Genomic DNA, 18,251 nt, shown 5'->3' with positions numbered 1-18,251 from the left:
ACAAAAATAATAATTCTAATATATTTTCCAATTATTTTTCAATTAAAGCATTCTATGTTAAAATAGAGACAAGGCATTTAAAATCCAAGGTAGATTGAAGGTAGGTTATTGCCATCTGGTGGGAGTAAAAAAAGTAAAACTTTTGTAATGGCTATAAAGTGGCTTAAAAATTCTCTAGTGGTTTTTAGACATACTTATTAAATGGTTAGTTCACCCCAAAATTAAAATAATGTCATTAATTACTCACCCTCATGTCGTTCCACACCCGTAAGACCTTCGTTCATCTTCAGAACACAAATGAAGATATTTTTGATAAAATCTGATGGCTCAGTGAGGCCTGCATTGCCAGCAAGATAATGAACACTTTCAGATGCTCAGAAAGCTACTAAAGACGTATTTAAAACAGATCATGTGACTACAGTGGTTCAACCTTAAGTGAGGAGAATACTTTTTGTGCGCCAAAAACAACTTTATTCAACAATATCTAGTGATGGGCGATTTCAAAACACTGCTTCATGAAGCTTTGAAGTATCAAACTGCCAAAGTCACATGATTTCAGTAAACGAGGCTTCGTTACGTCATAAATGTTTCAAAATTTCAATGGTTCAAGTGTTAATGGAGGCCTCACTGAACCATCAAAAATACCTTAATTTGTGTTCTGAAGATGAACGAAGGTCCTACGGCTTTGGAAGGAAATGAGGGTAATTAATGACAGAAATTTTCATTTTTGGGTGAACTAACCCTTTAAGATGTGGATTTGGATTTATACTTAGACATTCTCAGACTACTTTTTGTCAAGGTTTCGATTTTTTTGCTTAAAATTTTGGTCAGTTTTTGCATTCATTTTACTACAGTCAAACCTGAACACAGGAAATTTTGTTACACGTCAAAATTCAATAAAAATGTATCAAAAATGAACATGTTATATCACAGCTTAATAGACCTGGGTCTGATCTGATTTCAACCTCTTATTTGAGCCTTTGGCTCAATTTTACCATAATGTTACAGCCACACCGCTTAATTTGTGTGTAAGACAGTGTGTGTGTCTGTTTTGCCCTTTCATTGCGGTGCACTTTTTTTCTGCACTGAATTGCACTGAATAGTGGCTGAATTGTAGTTTGTACCACCAAAAGATCCTCTGATATTTTGTATTTTTTTCGTTTTTCACATTTATTTCCTATGTCGGTCATTTTTGACCGTGAAGGAGCCAAATGTTACTATTTTTTCGACCCTTTTTCATATCCAAATCATGTCCATGATTTTTTTGTGTTCACATAGCTAATGCAACAAAAGTCACCAAGTGTCATTCCACTCCAATGAAGCAAAAAAAAAAAAAAGTACAATTTTTTTGGTCATTTTTTGACCCAAGAGGACCAGAGGGTTCGATGTTTTTACATAATAAATTATTTTCATCATGCTGCCCTAACTAAAAAAGATGTTGGGAGACGTTGCCTAAAAGTAACTAAACAAGAAAAGTACAGCTCTGAGTAAAGATACAGCATTATTTGTTGGCACTTTGCAGATGCTGCTGGTTTGATATTTTGTTATCTAATGCAGTGACATTCATACATTAGGTGTGACTCAAGTTTCAAGCTCATTTTAGATCTGCTGCACAACTTGTGAACACCCGTCAAAACACTTACCAACCAATACATCAGGATCAAGAGAAAAAAAAACACTTAAATAGCAAAAATCTGAGGTTTTATTGAGAATAGTGTTAGTAACTCTGGTAACTGCAGATACATGTGAGATGAGAAGAACAGAAGCCCACTCCCACTCAGAGAGATCTGGCCAACTGGAGTTTTGGCTTGTCATAGTGTCCATTGGGATACAGCGCCCCCTTATTTTATAATCACAAACAACAAGTGGAACTGCAATGGATGGGGTTGTAATACTACTGAAACTGTGGCTGAAAACTCAACGAATTACATACATGAGAAAAATAACGGAAACTGATATAACTTCAAGAGAAAGAGATGAGAGGAAGAGAGAGAGACAGCTTTGCTTGCGTTTCTCATGTGCAGACGAGCCAGCTCTTACAAAAGAGTTGGCATTAACTTTCCTGGAAGCAGATTTGATTTCATTAAGTTAACTGAAGTGCCTTTCAGGTTATATCACTAATCTGCTATTCGTTCTTCGCCCGACCGGTCTCACCCTTCCTTTTGAAACGCAACTGATGCTGTGGCCTCTTCCCTCATCTCTTCTCTCCTCCCAACCCCTTCCTCTATGCTTTCTCGCTCTGGTATTTAAGGTGCAGCTGAAGCACATCTTCCTGAGAGACCCTTTCCCAGCCCTCGCCGTGGACGCGGTAGAGGTTGACTTGGCCTCCGCTGTAGGCGTCACGGTAGGTGGCTTGGTAGATGGCGCGGCGGCCCAGGTCGCAGGCTTCCTCTATGGTCATGTCGTAGCGAAGGCCGCTGTCGACGACACCGTAGGCGTACATGGACCCTGAACCAACTGCAAACAGGTCTCCGCACACGCGGTTGCCCTCTGAGTCCACGTAATAGAGACCTGTGATCAGAGGAAAGCAGAAGGAAGAGAGAGACCATCAGTACTGCTTTACACCCCGCTGTTAAAGAGGAAGGCGCCTCCACGAAAGATGAAAGCGGTAAAAAAAGCAGCGGCAAAAACCTTAAGAGAGAATTCAGTAGATCGATGCAATGTTACGAACATAAATAATTCTCTGAACTATACAAGGTCAAATCCATCTTGATGTACATGTGAGACAAGGAATCATGAGAAGCAGTTGGTTTACAATTTTTTTTCTGACAGCCGAATGCTCGGTAGCTCGAGCTCTGTCTTGGGGTTACATAAAAGCAGGATGGAAAAAAACAAAAAGAGAAGGAAAAATTACAGAAAAAGAGCTTACATCTTGCTAATATTAAGCAAGTTACTGACCAGGCACAAGCAAACATAGCGTCCAACCCGGAGCGCCGCCTGAGGTGCTATTGATCGCGTCAAAAACACCAGAATTAATTATTGATCTATACCTGAAGACCTGACCTCTCCCCAAACATGATGGACGACGCAAATCACACTTGGTGAACTGGTGGGTCACTGTCTGGTCCAGCAGCAGGGCAAGATTCAAGGCTGCTCTATGACAAAACGCACTCCTACAGTAATGGTGACTACGTCCCATCTGTGCTAGAGCACAACCACGCTGCAGATGGAAGGTTTACCGGATAGTTCACCCAAAAATGAGTGCCGTCATCATTTACTCACCTTTTGGAACATGAAAGATATTTCAATTGAGTTTATCCACACAACAAAACACAAGCAACACGTCTTTTGTGTTCTGCAGAGGAAAGAAAGTCATACAGGTTTGAAACAACATGAGTTTGAGTAAATTATTTTTTGGTGATGGGACAGCACTATATAATCGAAATCACGATATGCATATCACAATGTGGGAGATAACTGAATGTTACATAACTTTTTGAAGTATTAAAATCAAAGTTGTAGGTCGACGCATATAGCATAATAAACACAACTGTTACTTTGGCTGCATCTGAAAACTTAAAAATGCTGCCTTCCAAGGTAGGAAGGCATGTCCTGAGTCTAATGTTAGCTTCACTTCCTGTCTCCTGAGATCCCTTCATCTGATCGATTTTTAGATGTATCCTTCACTGCCTTTGATATCCCACAATCCTGTGTGTTCCATTCGGTGACAGTTGAGCTAAAAAATAAAGATGGCATCTGAAAGTTGTGGTTTCTGGCCAGTTTGTGTGTAAATGTACATTTTTGACCAACGTTTTTTCACTTCTGATGTCATTTCTAGTGAGAAATTACTACTTTAGTCATTAAATATTAGTTTAGTTCTCACCAAAGCTTGCTCTATTTTGCTGTAGATCATTAAACCGTAACGCTGCCTCAGAAGTCTGTCTGAAATCAGATTCGTGAGGTACCTTTATGCACAAACGCTGCCTGCAAAGTCATTGCCTATAAGCTAGTGTGGTAACAAGTCAGCTGCCTAAGTTTTCCTTTGAGTGAGCAGCCTTTGAGTGACACCGTGTCCTAACCAGACGCGACACTGTCACGTGACGTGATAAAAGGTATCTTTTCCATGTTAATCAGAGTTTTTGTCCTAACCGGCTAGAACAGCAACACAAAGTATGGCAATGATAATCTCAGGTAGTGTTTATGTGCTTTATTTAATGTTAAAAGCGTTTAACGTGAGTGTGAATATCGTTCTGTGTTCCCAGCTTTTTAGCTGTACTGAAAACAACACTGGCTGATTCACCTCAGATCTTGAAAATAAATAAATGGGCACAAGAACGTTCAAACTGTCAACTCAATGTGAACAAACAAGTGTATTCTATGACAAAGATTGGTTCAGTCACTCCATATGTACTTCAAACAATGGTGTAATATTGATGAATTGATGAACTTGCCTATGGTGTCTGCTGTGCTCTTGCCGAGAGCCCGCCCACACTCTTCTGATTGGCTGTGGTTTTTGATTGATTTTAATCGCTTCTCATTGTCGCATCGCGTCTAGTGTGGACAGTCAAATTGCTCATCACTGAAATCTTATCGCATCGTGTCTGGTTAGGACACGGCGTGAGTGTGTTCGCTGCGATGAAGTATGCAAGACAACAAGCTGTTGTGACGCTCTCATTCCAAACTAGCTAGTAGGGGTGTAACAATACATCGCTGTATTGAGATATATCGATATAAAAATGCAACGATATGCATTGTTGATGTAAACGATAAAGAGTTCGTTTTATCCAAGACTCAGCTTACTACATTTATAAGGTATAATTGACCCAAAAATGTCATCATGTACTCACCCTCATGTCATTTCAAACCTATAAGATTTTTGTTCAACTTATTTTTATGAAAGCAGAGAGATTTCTGTCCTTCCATTTGATCTCCATACCACTAAAACTTATAAGATTCCCCCAAAAAATGTCATAAAGGCATCATAAAAATAATCAATCAAGTGGTCTAATGCAAGTCTTCTGAAGAGACACGATGGCTTTATATGATGAACAAATTTACAACAATGCGCATACTGTAGTAAACATGGATGTTTACATGCTCGCGTGATGCACGAAAACAACATGAGTGTGAGTAAATGCTGAATTTAACATTTTTGGATGAACTAACCATTTACAGTTTGAGAATAGTCATTTTGACATGTTTCCTGAGATTACAATCATATCGTATCATGAGTTCAGTATCATGATTTATATCGAATCGTAACGTGAGCGTATCGCTACGCCCCGGCTGCATCTGAAAACTTAGGCAGCTGACTTGTTGCTTCGCTACCCTATCAGGCAATGACTTTTCATTCATTGCCTGAGGCAGCGTAACGGTTTAATGATCTACAGCAAAATAGTGAGGCTTTGGTAATAACTAAGGGAATATTTAAGTACTAAAACAGTAATTTCTTGCTAGAAATGACATCAAAAGTGGAAAACAATGGTCAAAAACTTACATTTACACACAAACTGACCACCAACCGCAACTTTCAGATGCCATCTTTATTTTTTAGCTCCACTGTCACAGAATGGAAAGCACAGGACTGTGTCCTCTGAAGGCAGCATTTTCAGTTTTCTGATGCAGCCCCCTACTAGTTGGAGGAGATGAGTCAGCCCAAGGCACCAAGAGAACTTGAAACATGTTGATTCTATTATATCAAATTGATTTTAAACGCTTAAAGCATTATTGCATAATCCAACAAGTTATAACACATCAATTTTTCTTCAATCATGCAGCCCTTTTATGTGTACTATCCCTTTAATGAGTGAGTGGGTTAGTCTGATCACAATGCAAAGAACGCAACCTAAAATACTCCTTTGTGCACTCTGGAAAGTTTGAGTAAAGTTCAAGGAACCCAAAATCAGCTCACTGAGGCATTTTAAGGACAATCTGAGGAAGTGAGGCTCAGACGTCTTCAACAAGCAAATTACACCCTCTGTACGCATCGTTAGCTCGACCTGATAATCGTTACAGCTCCCTGAATATATGCAAGGTAATTTACCATTTTGTAGAGCCAAGTGTGACGACTAAAAACAGGTTAAAAATGCAATAGGACGTCTCTTTCAGCCGCAAGGCCCCGGTTCTCATTAGGAGCGGAGTGCGGGGGTACTTCAGCAGACTGGGATTTTTTTTTTTACGTACAACACCTGGGATCATTTTATCACACAACGGACGTTGCATGCTACCTGCGTCGCTGAGAAAGGGTGGGGAAGTAAAGGTGAACAAAAGAGGCACTTGAATTTGCGAGCCCTCGTAAAGCAGAGGCGCCGAAGCGGGAGCGATCTCGGGATGTTACGACAGCCAGACTCCTCGCACTCCATCACAAAGGTGACAGGCAGTTAGGCTGAAAGAGCGGCTGTCTGCATGTATGAATGGCAACTTCGAGACAAAAGGAAGGAATATACACAGGTGATTGGCTGACTGCTCTGCTGATTGTCACACAGCCATGGTTGGTTAAGAGTGCCGCTGATGAGCACAGCTGCTCAGAAAACCAAAGCAAAGACGTCCAAGCATGCGTGCACATCGGCAGTCTGTGTCTACAGAACATGAGGTGGCAGTTGAAAGAACTTCATACGTCTTTTAAGACAGAAGTCCTGCTGATATTTGCAGCTCCTGGCAGGACAGAAGTTGTCTATGCATTCACAGTAGGTACACAACAAGTCAGAAACGTAGAAAGACACAGAAAGAAAATAGACCATAACTGGTGATTTTAGAGTGAATTACTTTCTTGAATTGTTTGGCCTTGTAAACACCTGTGTCTCAACATGCATCTCATGTAACCACTTCATGTATTTCATGCATTATGGTAAGAGTGTTATTTAAGTGATAAGTGTTAGTGAAGGCCAAGTATGGTAACCCATACACGGAATTTATCCTCTGCATTTAACCCATCCAGTTAGTGCACACACACATTAGGAGTAGTTTGAACACAAAACACGTTGCAATCTGTGGACACACACACCCGGAGCAGTGGGCAGCCATTTTTGTTCAAGGGCACCTCAGTCATTTCTTGCCCATGTCATGAGAAATCGAGTCCCTAATACTACCCATTAAAATTCTTTTGAACCAATGGGATCACTCGGGGTCCTAAAGGAGACTGGGGGGTACTCGATTTCTCACCACACTGGAATTGAGACTCGAACCCACAACCTTTGGGTTACCAGTCTGACTCTCTAACCATTAGGACACGACTGCCCTATATAGTCTTATATAGGGCCAGATTTAGTAAACAGGGCAAATTAGCAAAAAAATGCCAATGCGAGTGGAAAGCTCTGTGCGTGATCTACTGATAAAACACAGAAGCTGCTAGATCATTTCCATAATGACCAATGCAATCTACGCAAATTAGCGTCTGGTTTAAGACATGTTTTTTTGGGGGGGGGTGTTAAATAATGGAGAAAATACCAGTAAATTGAAGAGCGCAAACCTTAGTAAATCATCTTGCATGATTCATTTCAGTACTCTCCTCCCATAAATTTTGTGTCTGAAAGGGAAACTCCAACAAATGCATATGCAATAAAGTCAGCCGCAAAAATAACCGTTCACGCCTTTTCAGCACCAATTTTTCACTGTGCATATTTAGCTAATCCTGGCAATCATGCGCAGGCGCAAGCTGTTAGTAAGTCTGGCCCATAGTCTTTTAATGTCGCACATACCCAAATAACGTTAAAACTTGTTTTAGCTCAAATCTTAAAGGGTTAGTTCACCCAAAAATGAAATTTCTGGACATTACGTACTCACCCGTGTGACATTCCAAACCCGCAAGACCTTCGTTTATCTTCGGAACACAAATTAACCCTTAAATGCATGACTGTTTCGCCAATCATTCTTACATATTCGGGTCTTTATCGACCCGGATCAATATCTAACACAGAAGGATCTCTACCTGTCATGATAATATAAAACTCCTCTGATATTAGGGTAACAACTACAGAAGAATAAAATAAAGCATATTTTGTTACCTTTAAGAGCTTGAAAGGGCTCCATTTGAGCAGATGTTTTATGCCATCATCACTGTCTTCGTCAGAGCTCATTTGCCAGTAAATTCAGCAAATAATAGGCTATTTTTATGTTTGAGGTCACGAATATGAGCCCATTCACGATCTCAAACGTATTCTCAAAACTATATAATTTTCAACATCTTCAAAATCAATATTTCGATCGCTAACAGCTTCACCAGATTCATCCAGTGACAGTTACAGTCATATTTGATTGCCTTCAGTACTTGCTCTGCAGTAAATCGATGAGCCATTTCATGTTTTTCTGTCTGAATGAGTCGTCAATTCAGCATTGTGTATCAGACATTGCCACCTTGTGGAAGAAAGGTGAACTGCACTTATTCCGTCATCTAAGATTCAATTATTGTTGTGCAGGAAAAATATACGTACACTTATACACACCTCGGGTCGTTAGCGACCCTATACAATTTTTACAAAAAATGAATACAAAAATAGGCATTCTTTTATAATTTTATGATTTTTTTCTTGTTATATTCTTCATAATAAATTGAGGAATACCAAGAAGGTTGATGTCTAACTTTAAAAAATGAACAAGGAGAAGGGCAGTGAATGACGTCCCGGGTCACTAAAGACCAGAGGTATGCATTTAAGGGTTAAGATATTTTTGATGAAATCTAAGGGTTTTTTTATAACCCATAGAAAGCAACGTAATTACCACATTCAAGGTCCAGATAGGTAGTAAAGACTTGTTAAAATAGTCAACATGACTGCAGTGGTTCAATCTTAATGATATGAAGCGACGAGAATACTTTGTGCACAAAAACAAAACAAAAATAACAACTTTATTCAACAATTTCTTCTCCTCCCTGTCATTATCCTTACAGTGCAGCGCTTCCATGTTCACGTCCGAATGCAGGCTCAGTATTGGCCAGCTCCTGCGTCAGCATCACATGTATGCGTCGACCGATACTGAGCCGGCATTCGGACGTAGAAATTAGCGTAGGAGACTGACAGAGGAGAGATGAATTTGTTGAATAAAGTTTTTGCACACAAAAAGTATTCTCGTCACTTCATAATACTAAGGTTGAACCACTGCAGTCACGTCCACTGTTTTAACAATGTTTTTACTACTTTTCTGGACCTCGAATGTGGTCATTTCGTTGCTTTCTATTGAGGATAAAAAAACCTCTTGATTTATCAAAAATATCTTAATTTGTGTTCTGAAGATGAATGAAGGTCTTACGGGTGTGGAACGACATGAAGGCGAGTAATTAATGCCTGAAATTTCATTTTTGGGTGAACTAACTTTAACTGATAACAGTGTAGGCGACTGAATCAAACAACCCCACTGTGATTGAATCACAAATTAATTTTAATACCAGTTGTAAACGGAGTCCATAACTCAACCAGCAAAGAGAGAACGCATCTGTTGAAGGGCTAAAGGGCTAAAGCTGTGGGGCGTCAACAGTGGTCTCAACAGAAGATGCACTGCAATAAATTTCATTATCACCATGTTTGTCAGAATCATGTCACAGTTTATTAAGTTTATTCCTCAGCAAACCGACACTTAATCACAGGAATAAGAGTGCCAGACATTGTTAAGGCAGTAAATGTGCTGTTTAATCAAGATTGATTTAATTTGCACAACATTTACCTCTCTATTGAATCACAACGCATTGTAACAGCCTGTGCCGCTATCGAACTTCTAACAGCAATCATTATTTGCAAAATTGATTAGAAGATTTACCACGTAGTTTTGTTTGCCTGCCAGGCAAAGGTTGTTTTTTTTGGGGCCACGCTAGCCTGCGTCGCCGCATAAACCCCAATTGATCGAGCTGACGGGGTTTTTGCATGCGACCCGATTGCCCTGGCTGAGAGCCGCGTCCATCATGGTGTTGCTCCCTCCTGGCCCAGAGTCACCGGCATATTGATTTCCCATTACTGTGTCACTGTGCAAGGCCTCTTTAAACACATTGGCCGTGATGTAGAGCGGTTACAACACCCCAGTGTCTGCAATTGAGAGATGCATCACTATCACAGAGCGCTATGTCGCCATCTGGTGGTACTGGCTAAACCGGCTCCCTGGTTTGCACAGTCATGTGTATGAAGTGCATTTTGGAGCAGTAATTTATCTCTCCGTCAGTTTTGCTTCATTTAGGCTTGCACTCCTCATGTTAGGAAGAAACAAAATGAACTGAAAATGGGCAGAGCTCACCATTAAGACCATTAGATTAAAAGCCTCTTATAGATCTAAATGCAATGTCCAATTAAGAAAAAAGGACATTTATCATTTTCTAGAAAAGCAAAGGTCTTGAGAGTCCATTAATGTGCAAGTTTGTGATTCATCTAAAAAACAAAGCCATGGTGCTGCATATTAAAACCAGATTCCGGCTACCGCTGGAGTCTGGCAGGAAATGATGGTGATAGAGCTATTTTTACAAAGCTGTTTCAGCAGAAAGGCAGGGTCAAATCAGCAAAGAAAATAATCACATAATTTGTCCCCATGCCAACTGCAGCAATCATTCAAAACAACAAAAAAATTGGTCCCTTCTGACAATCTTTTACATCATGAAGCTATTCCAGATGCAAACAGATTGCAGCTGGAATGTTTCTGCTCAACACTTTAATGGAAGCAAAAAGGAATCGAAATCACGAAACCACCTTTAATTAAAAGCAAATATTATTGTAAATACCATTATGAAATATGTAATTACCATAATCCTCAGTCCCAGGGCTGACAGGACAATTTTATAAAGAGAATATTAACCAGGCTGTGTCTATGAATAGCATGCATTTGGAAACGCATATAAAATCTGATGTGCTTTGTGTTTGATAGCGAGTGTTAGTGTTATCATTTACACACGTATATGTATTTACATACATATAGTTATGACTCTACATATGCTACGTGAGTCTGGGTTGCTTATATCATTCATCTAGGAACTCATCATGCTCCATTTCATCAGATTTGTAATGTAAATCATTATAAGCCTATGCCAATACATCAATTTCTAAATATGCGCATTGTTGTTCATTGCAATTTCAAAATAAAAGTTTAAAACCCTTGATCTGCATTTGTATGCTTTGATGTCCACATATTCTTGTTCCAGAAATTTCAGTTGTTGTAGCATTTCTATCCTAAAGAATAAATTAAATTAAATGTAGTTTGACCAATATTAAAAAGAATTTGATCTGTTATATTATAATACACAATGCACATAAGTTGATTAAGTTTATATTACATTATGTATTGTAACAGTGTTGTTCAGTGAAACCAAATGATTACTTGCTTTTGATACTTTATTTGAACCCATTATTATTTTCCTCATTGTTATACGAGTATTTTAAGTCATTTTAAAGACTATTGTTCACTTAGGTATATTTTTTATTACCACGCACAAAAAAAATATTACAAGTACTTGATTAACCATCAAAACAATCGACCAATTACTTGATTAATCTGCGAAATAACTGTCTGGTTATTCAATTAATCATCAAAATAATTGCCCAGTTACTTGATTAATCTTCAAAATAATCACCCGGTTACTCGATTAACCTTCAAAATAGTCATCCAATTACGTGATTAACCATCAAAATAATCATCCAGTTATGCAATTAACCTTCAAAATAATCGTCTGGTTACTTGATTAACCGTAAAAATAATAGTTTGGTTACTCGATTAATCTTCAAAATAGTCGTCTGGTTACTTCATTAACCGCCAAAATAATTGCCCGATTACTCTATGAACCACCAAAATAACCGTCCGGTTACTCGATTAACCGTCAAAATAATCGTCCGGATACTCGATTAATCTTTAAAATAATCGTCTGGTTACTCGATTAACCGTCAAAATAATCCTGGTTAATAATCAAAATAATCGTCTGGTTACTTGTCAAAATAATCGTCTGGTTACTCGATTAATCTTTAAAATAATCGTCTGGTTACTTAATTAACCTTCAAAATAATCATCCGGTTACTCGATTAATCTTTAAAATAATCGTCTGGTTACTTGATTAATCTTTAAAATAATCGTCTGGATTAATCTTTAAAATAATCGTCTGGTTACTTGATCAATCTTTAAAATAATCGTCTGGTTACTTGATCAATCTTTAAAATAATCGTCTGGTTACTTGATCAATCTTTAAAATAATCGTCTGGTTACTTGATCAATCTTTAAAATAATCGTCTGGTTACTTGATCAATCTTTAAAATAATCGTCTGGTTACTTGATCAATCTTTAAAATAATCGTCTGGTTACTTGATTAATCTTTAAAATAATCGTCTGGTTACTTAATTAACCGTCAAAATAATCATCCGGTAAAATAATCGTCTGGTTCTTGATCAATCAAAATAATCGTCTGGTTACTTGATTAATCTTTAAAATAATCGTCTGGTTACTTAATTAACCGTCAAAATAATCATCCGGTTACTCGATTAATCTTCAAAATAATCGTCTGGTTACTTAATTAACCGTCAAAATAATCTTTAAAATAATCCGGTTACTCGATTAATCTTTAAAATAATCGTCTGGTTACTTGTCAAAATAATCAATCTTTAAAATAATCGTCTGGTTACTTGATTAATCTTTAAAATAATCGTCTGGTTACTTGATTAATCTTTAAAATAATCGTCTGGTTATTTGATTAATCTTTAAAATAATCGTCTGGTTACTTGATCAATCTTTAAAATAATCGTCTGGTTACTTGATCAATCTTTAAAATAATCGTCTGGTTACTTGATTAATCTTTAAAATAATCGTCTGGTTACTTGATCAATCTTTAAAATAATCGTCTGGTTACTTGATCAATCTTTAAAATAATCGTCTGGTTACTTGATCAATCTTTAAAATAATCGTCTGGTTACTTGATCAATCTTTAAAATAATCGTCTGGTTACTTGATCAATCTTTAAAATAATCGTCTGGTTACTTAATTAACCGTCAAAATAATCATCCGGTTACTCGATTAATCTTCAAAATAATCGTCTGGTTACTTGATTAATCTTTAAAATAATCGTCTGGTTAATAATCTTTAAAATAATCCGGTTACTCGATTAATCTTTAAAATAATCGTCTGGTTACTTGATCAATCTTTAAAATAATCGTCTGGTTACTTGATCAATCTTTAAAATAATCGTCTGGTTACTTGATTAATCTTTAAAATAATCGCCTGGTTACTTAATTAACCGTCAAAATAATCATCCGGTTACTCGATTAATCTTCAAAATAATCGTCTGGTTACTTAATTAACCGTCAAAATAATCTTTAAAATAATCCGGTTACTCGATTAATCTTTAAAATAATCGTCTGGTTACTTGATCAATCTTTAAAATAATCGTCTGGTTACTTGATCAATCTTTAAAATAATCGTCTGGTTACTTGATTAATCTTTAAAATAATCGTCTGGTTACTTGATTAATCTTTAAAATAATCGTCTGGTTATTTGATTAATCTTTAAAATAATCGTCTGGTTACTTGATCAATCTTTAAAATAATCGTCTGGTTACTTGATTAATCTTTAAAATAATCGTCTGGTTACTTGATTAATCTTTAAAATAATCGTCTGGTTACTTGATCAATCTTTAAAATAATCGTCTGGTTACTTGATCAATCTTTAAAATAATCGTCTGGTTACTTGATCAATCTTTAAAATAATCGCCTGGTTACTTGATTAATCTTTAAAATAATCGCCTGGTTACTTAATTAACCGTCAAAATAATCATCCGGTTACTCGATTAATCTTCAAAATAATCATCTGGTTACTTAATTAACCGTCAAAATAATCTTTAAAATAATCCGTTACTTGTTACTCGATTAATCTTTAAAATAATCGTCTGGTTACTTGATTAATCTTTAAAATAATCGTCTGGTTACTTGATTAATCTTTAAAATAATCGTCTGGTTACTTGATTAATCTTTAAAATAATCGTCTGGTAAAATATTTGATTAATCTTTAAAATAATCGTCTGGTTACTTGATCAATCTTTAAAATAATCGTCTGGTTACTTGATCAATCTTTAAAATAATCGTCTGGTTACTTGATCAATCTTTAAAATAATCGTCTGGTTACTTGATCAATCTTTAAAATAATCGTCTGGTTACTTGATCAATCTTTAAAATAATCGTCTGGTTACTTGATTAATCTTTAAAATAATCGTCTGGTTACTTAATTAACCGTCAAAATAATCATCCGGTTACTCGATTAATCTTCAAAATAATCGTCTGGTTACTTAATTAACCGTCAAAATAATCATCCGGTTACTCGATTAATCTTCAAAATAATCGTCTGGTTACTTAATTAACCGTCTTTAAAATAATCGTCCGGTTAATAATCTTTAAAATAATCCGTTACTTGATCAATCTTTTACTCGATTAATCTTTAAAATAATCGTCTGGTTACTTGATCAATCTTTAAAAAATCGTCTGGTTATGATTAATCTTTAAAATAATCGTCTGGTTACTTGATCAATCTTTAAAATAATCGTCTGGTTACTTGATTAATCTTTAAAATAATCGCCTGGTTACTCGATTAACCGTCAAAATAATCGTCCGATTACTCTTATTAAAATAATCGTTAGTTACAGCCCTAGATTAGTTAAGACATTTCAAAATGAACTTGCATTGTTTTGCATTTTGTGACTTTCAGTCAGTTAAAAGATTATTTTTTCCAGTTTCTCATTGAAAATTTCTTAAAAATAGTGTTCTTATTCTCGTGAACCCAGTATTGTGTATCATTTCGTCTCATGAGCTAAGTGTATCGTCACACCCCTAAACTTTGAAAAAAATGCTGGGTTAAAAACAACCCAAGTTGGGTTAAAAATGGACAAATCCAGGAGTTAAATATTTGACCGATCTGCTGGGTAGTTTATTTACCTATTGTTTAAAATTACTATATGGCTTAAAATGAACCCAAAATAGGTTGGAAATCAGACACAATTAATTACAGTAATGATCAAAAGCTGAACTTTTATTAATAAGCAATTTAATAAATGTTTATTTAATTATTAATTAGGAAACATTCATTTATTAAAACATTAATAAATGTTAATTTCCAACCTATTTTGGGTTAATTTTAAGTGAGCAATACAGTCATTTTTAAACAATAGTTGAGTTAAATAAAACTACCCAGCAGATTGGGTTAAATGTTTGATCCAACCTTCTGGGTAGTTTTATTTATTATTTTTAATTTTTATTATGGGTTTGCCCATACTTAACCCGAGTGAAAAGTGTAGTATTTATACTTTTTTATTATTATAATATAATAATAAAATAAATATTACAGAGTTTTATATTAGTGAGGCCAAACGCAACACAAAATTACAATTCTGTCTAACCAAGTCGTAATCCACTATGATATTTACCTGGCCCTCTTTTGTCCCAGCCGCAGACCATCGTGCCCATGCTGAGGCCCATGCCTTTGTACTGATACACCATGTTAGCCAGTAGCTTGGAGGCCGCTGCCACTGAAATGCGCTCTTTGTTGCGCAGCTCGTAGATGCGGCACTGTCTGGCCAGCAGGCGCTCCCAGAAGCTGCAGTCCGCGGCTCCTCCTGCCATAGTGCCGAGCAGGTACGGGTTGATTTCAATCACCTTCTTCACTGTCTGTGAAGCGATATAAGAGCCGGCTGTCGCTCTGGAATCCACAGCCACAATGACGCCATGCTGAAACTGAGACGGATGAGAGAAATATGATGAAGCTTGCACATTTATTTATTTTTACATTTCACTTTAATTTTAATTTGCTGTATTTTACAGAAAACAACAAAACACTGATGTGTAATAACTTTGTGCTATGCTATTTTAAAGATTTTGAAGGTTGCAAAAACACTTTATTTTTCTCATAATATATATTGCACATCACCTCATTTCTAAAAGAGTCAGAAAAGGTTTGTTCAAAGTCACTCTAAACCCCTCCTTTCTGAGAGCCTACTCTGCTCTGATTGGCCCAGTCTGTTGTGATTGGTCTACCGCTTACAGCACATTTCAGAAGTGAAACGCCTATTACCATATCTGTATTTCAGCTCAGGAGGCTTTTTTTATAAATCTGAAAATTGGCTCTATCAATCATCTTTTTGATCATCAATCAGCTTTTAATAAGTTGCATTATCTGGGTTATTTTTTTTATTTATTTAATTATTTTTTTAACATATAATCACTAATATTTCATTATATTTTGGTAGATTACAAGTGCTTAGATTTATAAAAAAAAAAAAAAAAAAATCTCTCAAAAGCATAAAACAGACTTCTGTTATTCTGCCTGCAGCAGTTTTTGACATCACTAGTATCATGAATAGTTTCATCATTTTTTTTTTTTTTTTTTTATGCAATTTATTTCTGTGATCAAAGCTGAATATTCAGCATCATTACTCCAGTCTTCAGTGTCACATGATCCTTCAGAAATCATTCTGATAGGCTGATTTGCTGCTCAAGAAACATTTATTATTATTATCAATGTTTTAAACAGTTGTGTACGATTTTTTTCAGGACTATTTGATGAATAGAAAGTTTAACACAGCATTAATCTGAAATAGAAAGCTTCTGTAACACTATACACTACCGTTGAAAGGTTTGGGGTCAGTAAGAGTTTTTTTTTTGTAAAGAAATTAAAGAAAATAATACTTTTATTCGGCAAGGATGCATTACATTGATCAAAAGATAGAGTATAGACATTTATAATGTTGCAAAAGCTTTATATTTCAGATAAATGCTGTTCTTTTGAACTTTCCATTCATCAAATAATTCTGAAAAAAAAAATTGTACACAACTGTTTAAAACATTGAAACATAATTAATGTTTCTTGAGCATATCAGAATGATTTGTGAAGGACCATGTGACACTGAAGACTGGATGCTGAATATTCAGCATTGCATCACAGAAATAAAATGCATTTTAAAATATATTCAAATAGAAAACAGTTATTTTAAATAGTAAAAACATTTCACAATATTACTGTTTTACTGTATTTTGGATCAAATAAATTGAAGCCTTGGTGAGCAGAAGAGACTTCTTTTAAAAACATTAAACATCTTTCTCGTGTATCATGTTTTATGAAGTGTAAAACTGATATATATAAAGAGTGTTGCTACAAATAAACACATTTATCAATAACCCAAACTCACTTAAGGTCTACTAATAAATGTAATCTAATGTCTGCACAGATCATCTACATCAGGATACTATCTTCCTCTATAGGCCACAATGATAAAGCACATTAGTTGCTGTGTCATTGTGTGTCTTATTCAGACAGTCTTCAATCTTTACTGTAGTGAAGCTGGAGTCTGTATGTATTCATACTGTAATACTGTTAATACTCCCATACAGACTTTAAGAGTTTTCTCAGCACTGTAAACACGTTTTAACTCAGTTTGACACACAAGCTCTCGATTCTTGTTACTGAACCGAATGGGGGCGCTGTCCTTAGAGACAAAAACACTTAAATTAATCGGTGTATGTCACTTTTCATACGACAGAAATGCGCTAATACACCAGTTAAATGAGTAAACATTGCTATAACGTTACTCAGCGATCCTTTACCCTTTGTCTATTCATTACAGACACTGTATAAACATTAGGGCCGATTTATAAAAGACACACGCTTCTGAATGGGTCATAATTGTTAGAAAATAGAGATACTGAATATAAGATAGTTTTTAAACTGGCTTTATGCTATTAGCTGCTAGCTAAATGAACTCACTTTGAATGCTAAGGTGGTCGTGCCGTGAAGAAACTCGATTTTTCTCTCCGGTTCATCCTCTTCACCCAGAGGTTTCACGGCGAAGTTCAGTGCGTCTCCAAACCCGAGATCCGTCTGGTTGATGCCACAACCGTGCGCGAAAGACCGGTCAAAGCGATCTGAGAAATCCGCACACTCATTCCTCAATATACTAGACAGCGCCATGTTTCAGATAATAACCGGAGGAGAAGTTCTGCTTCGTGTATATTACATGTTGAGGAAGGGAACGATCATGGCGCCGCATCGCCATCTAGTGCCCAGGATGACCGTTTGTGGCAAAATTACTACTTTTTAAAGTGATAGTTCACCCAAAAATTTTACTCACCCTCATGTTGTTCCAAAGCTGTAAGAGTTTCTTTCTTCTGTTGAACACAAAAGAAGATATTATGAAGAATGTTGGTAATCAAACCGTTGATGGACCCCATTGACTCCCATAGTAGGAAAAAATTACCAACATTTTTTAAAATATCTTCTTTCTATTAAAGGAACACTCCACTTTTTTTTGAAAATAGGCTCAATTTCCAACTCCCCTAGATTTAAACAGATGAGTTTTACCGTTTTCGAATCCATTCAGCCGATCT

General features: G+C 36.3%; 1 protein-coding gene across 1 annotated transcript; it reads right to left on the bottom strand.

Annotated features, from left to right (window-relative positions):
* Window positions 1-1,684: 1,684 nt before the first annotated feature.
* Window positions 1,685-17,879, bottom strand: psmb5 (proteasome 20S subunit beta 5). The gene is made up of 3 exons (XM_048163236.1): window positions 17,632-17,879; window positions 15,299-15,605; window positions 1,685-2,511 (listed from the first exon to the last, which is right to left on the bottom strand). Exons 1-3 carry the CDS (start codon window positions 17,833-17,835, stop codon window positions 2,225-2,227), a joined length of 798 nt encoding a protein of 265 aa, XP_048019193.1. The 5' UTR covers window positions 17,836-17,879; the 3' UTR covers window positions 1,685-2,224.
* Between the last annotated feature and the right edge of the window lie 372 nt (window positions 17,880-18,251).

Source organism: Megalobrama amblycephala, linkage group LG17 (genome assembly GCF_018812025.1).
Source record: "Megalobrama amblycephala isolate DHTTF-2021 linkage group LG17, ASM1881202v1, whole genome shotgun sequence".
NCBI classification, from domain to species: Eukaryota; Metazoa; Chordata; class Actinopteri; order Cypriniformes; family Xenocyprididae; genus Megalobrama; species Megalobrama amblycephala.
This window is presented reverse-complemented; position numbering and strand designations above follow the sequence as displayed.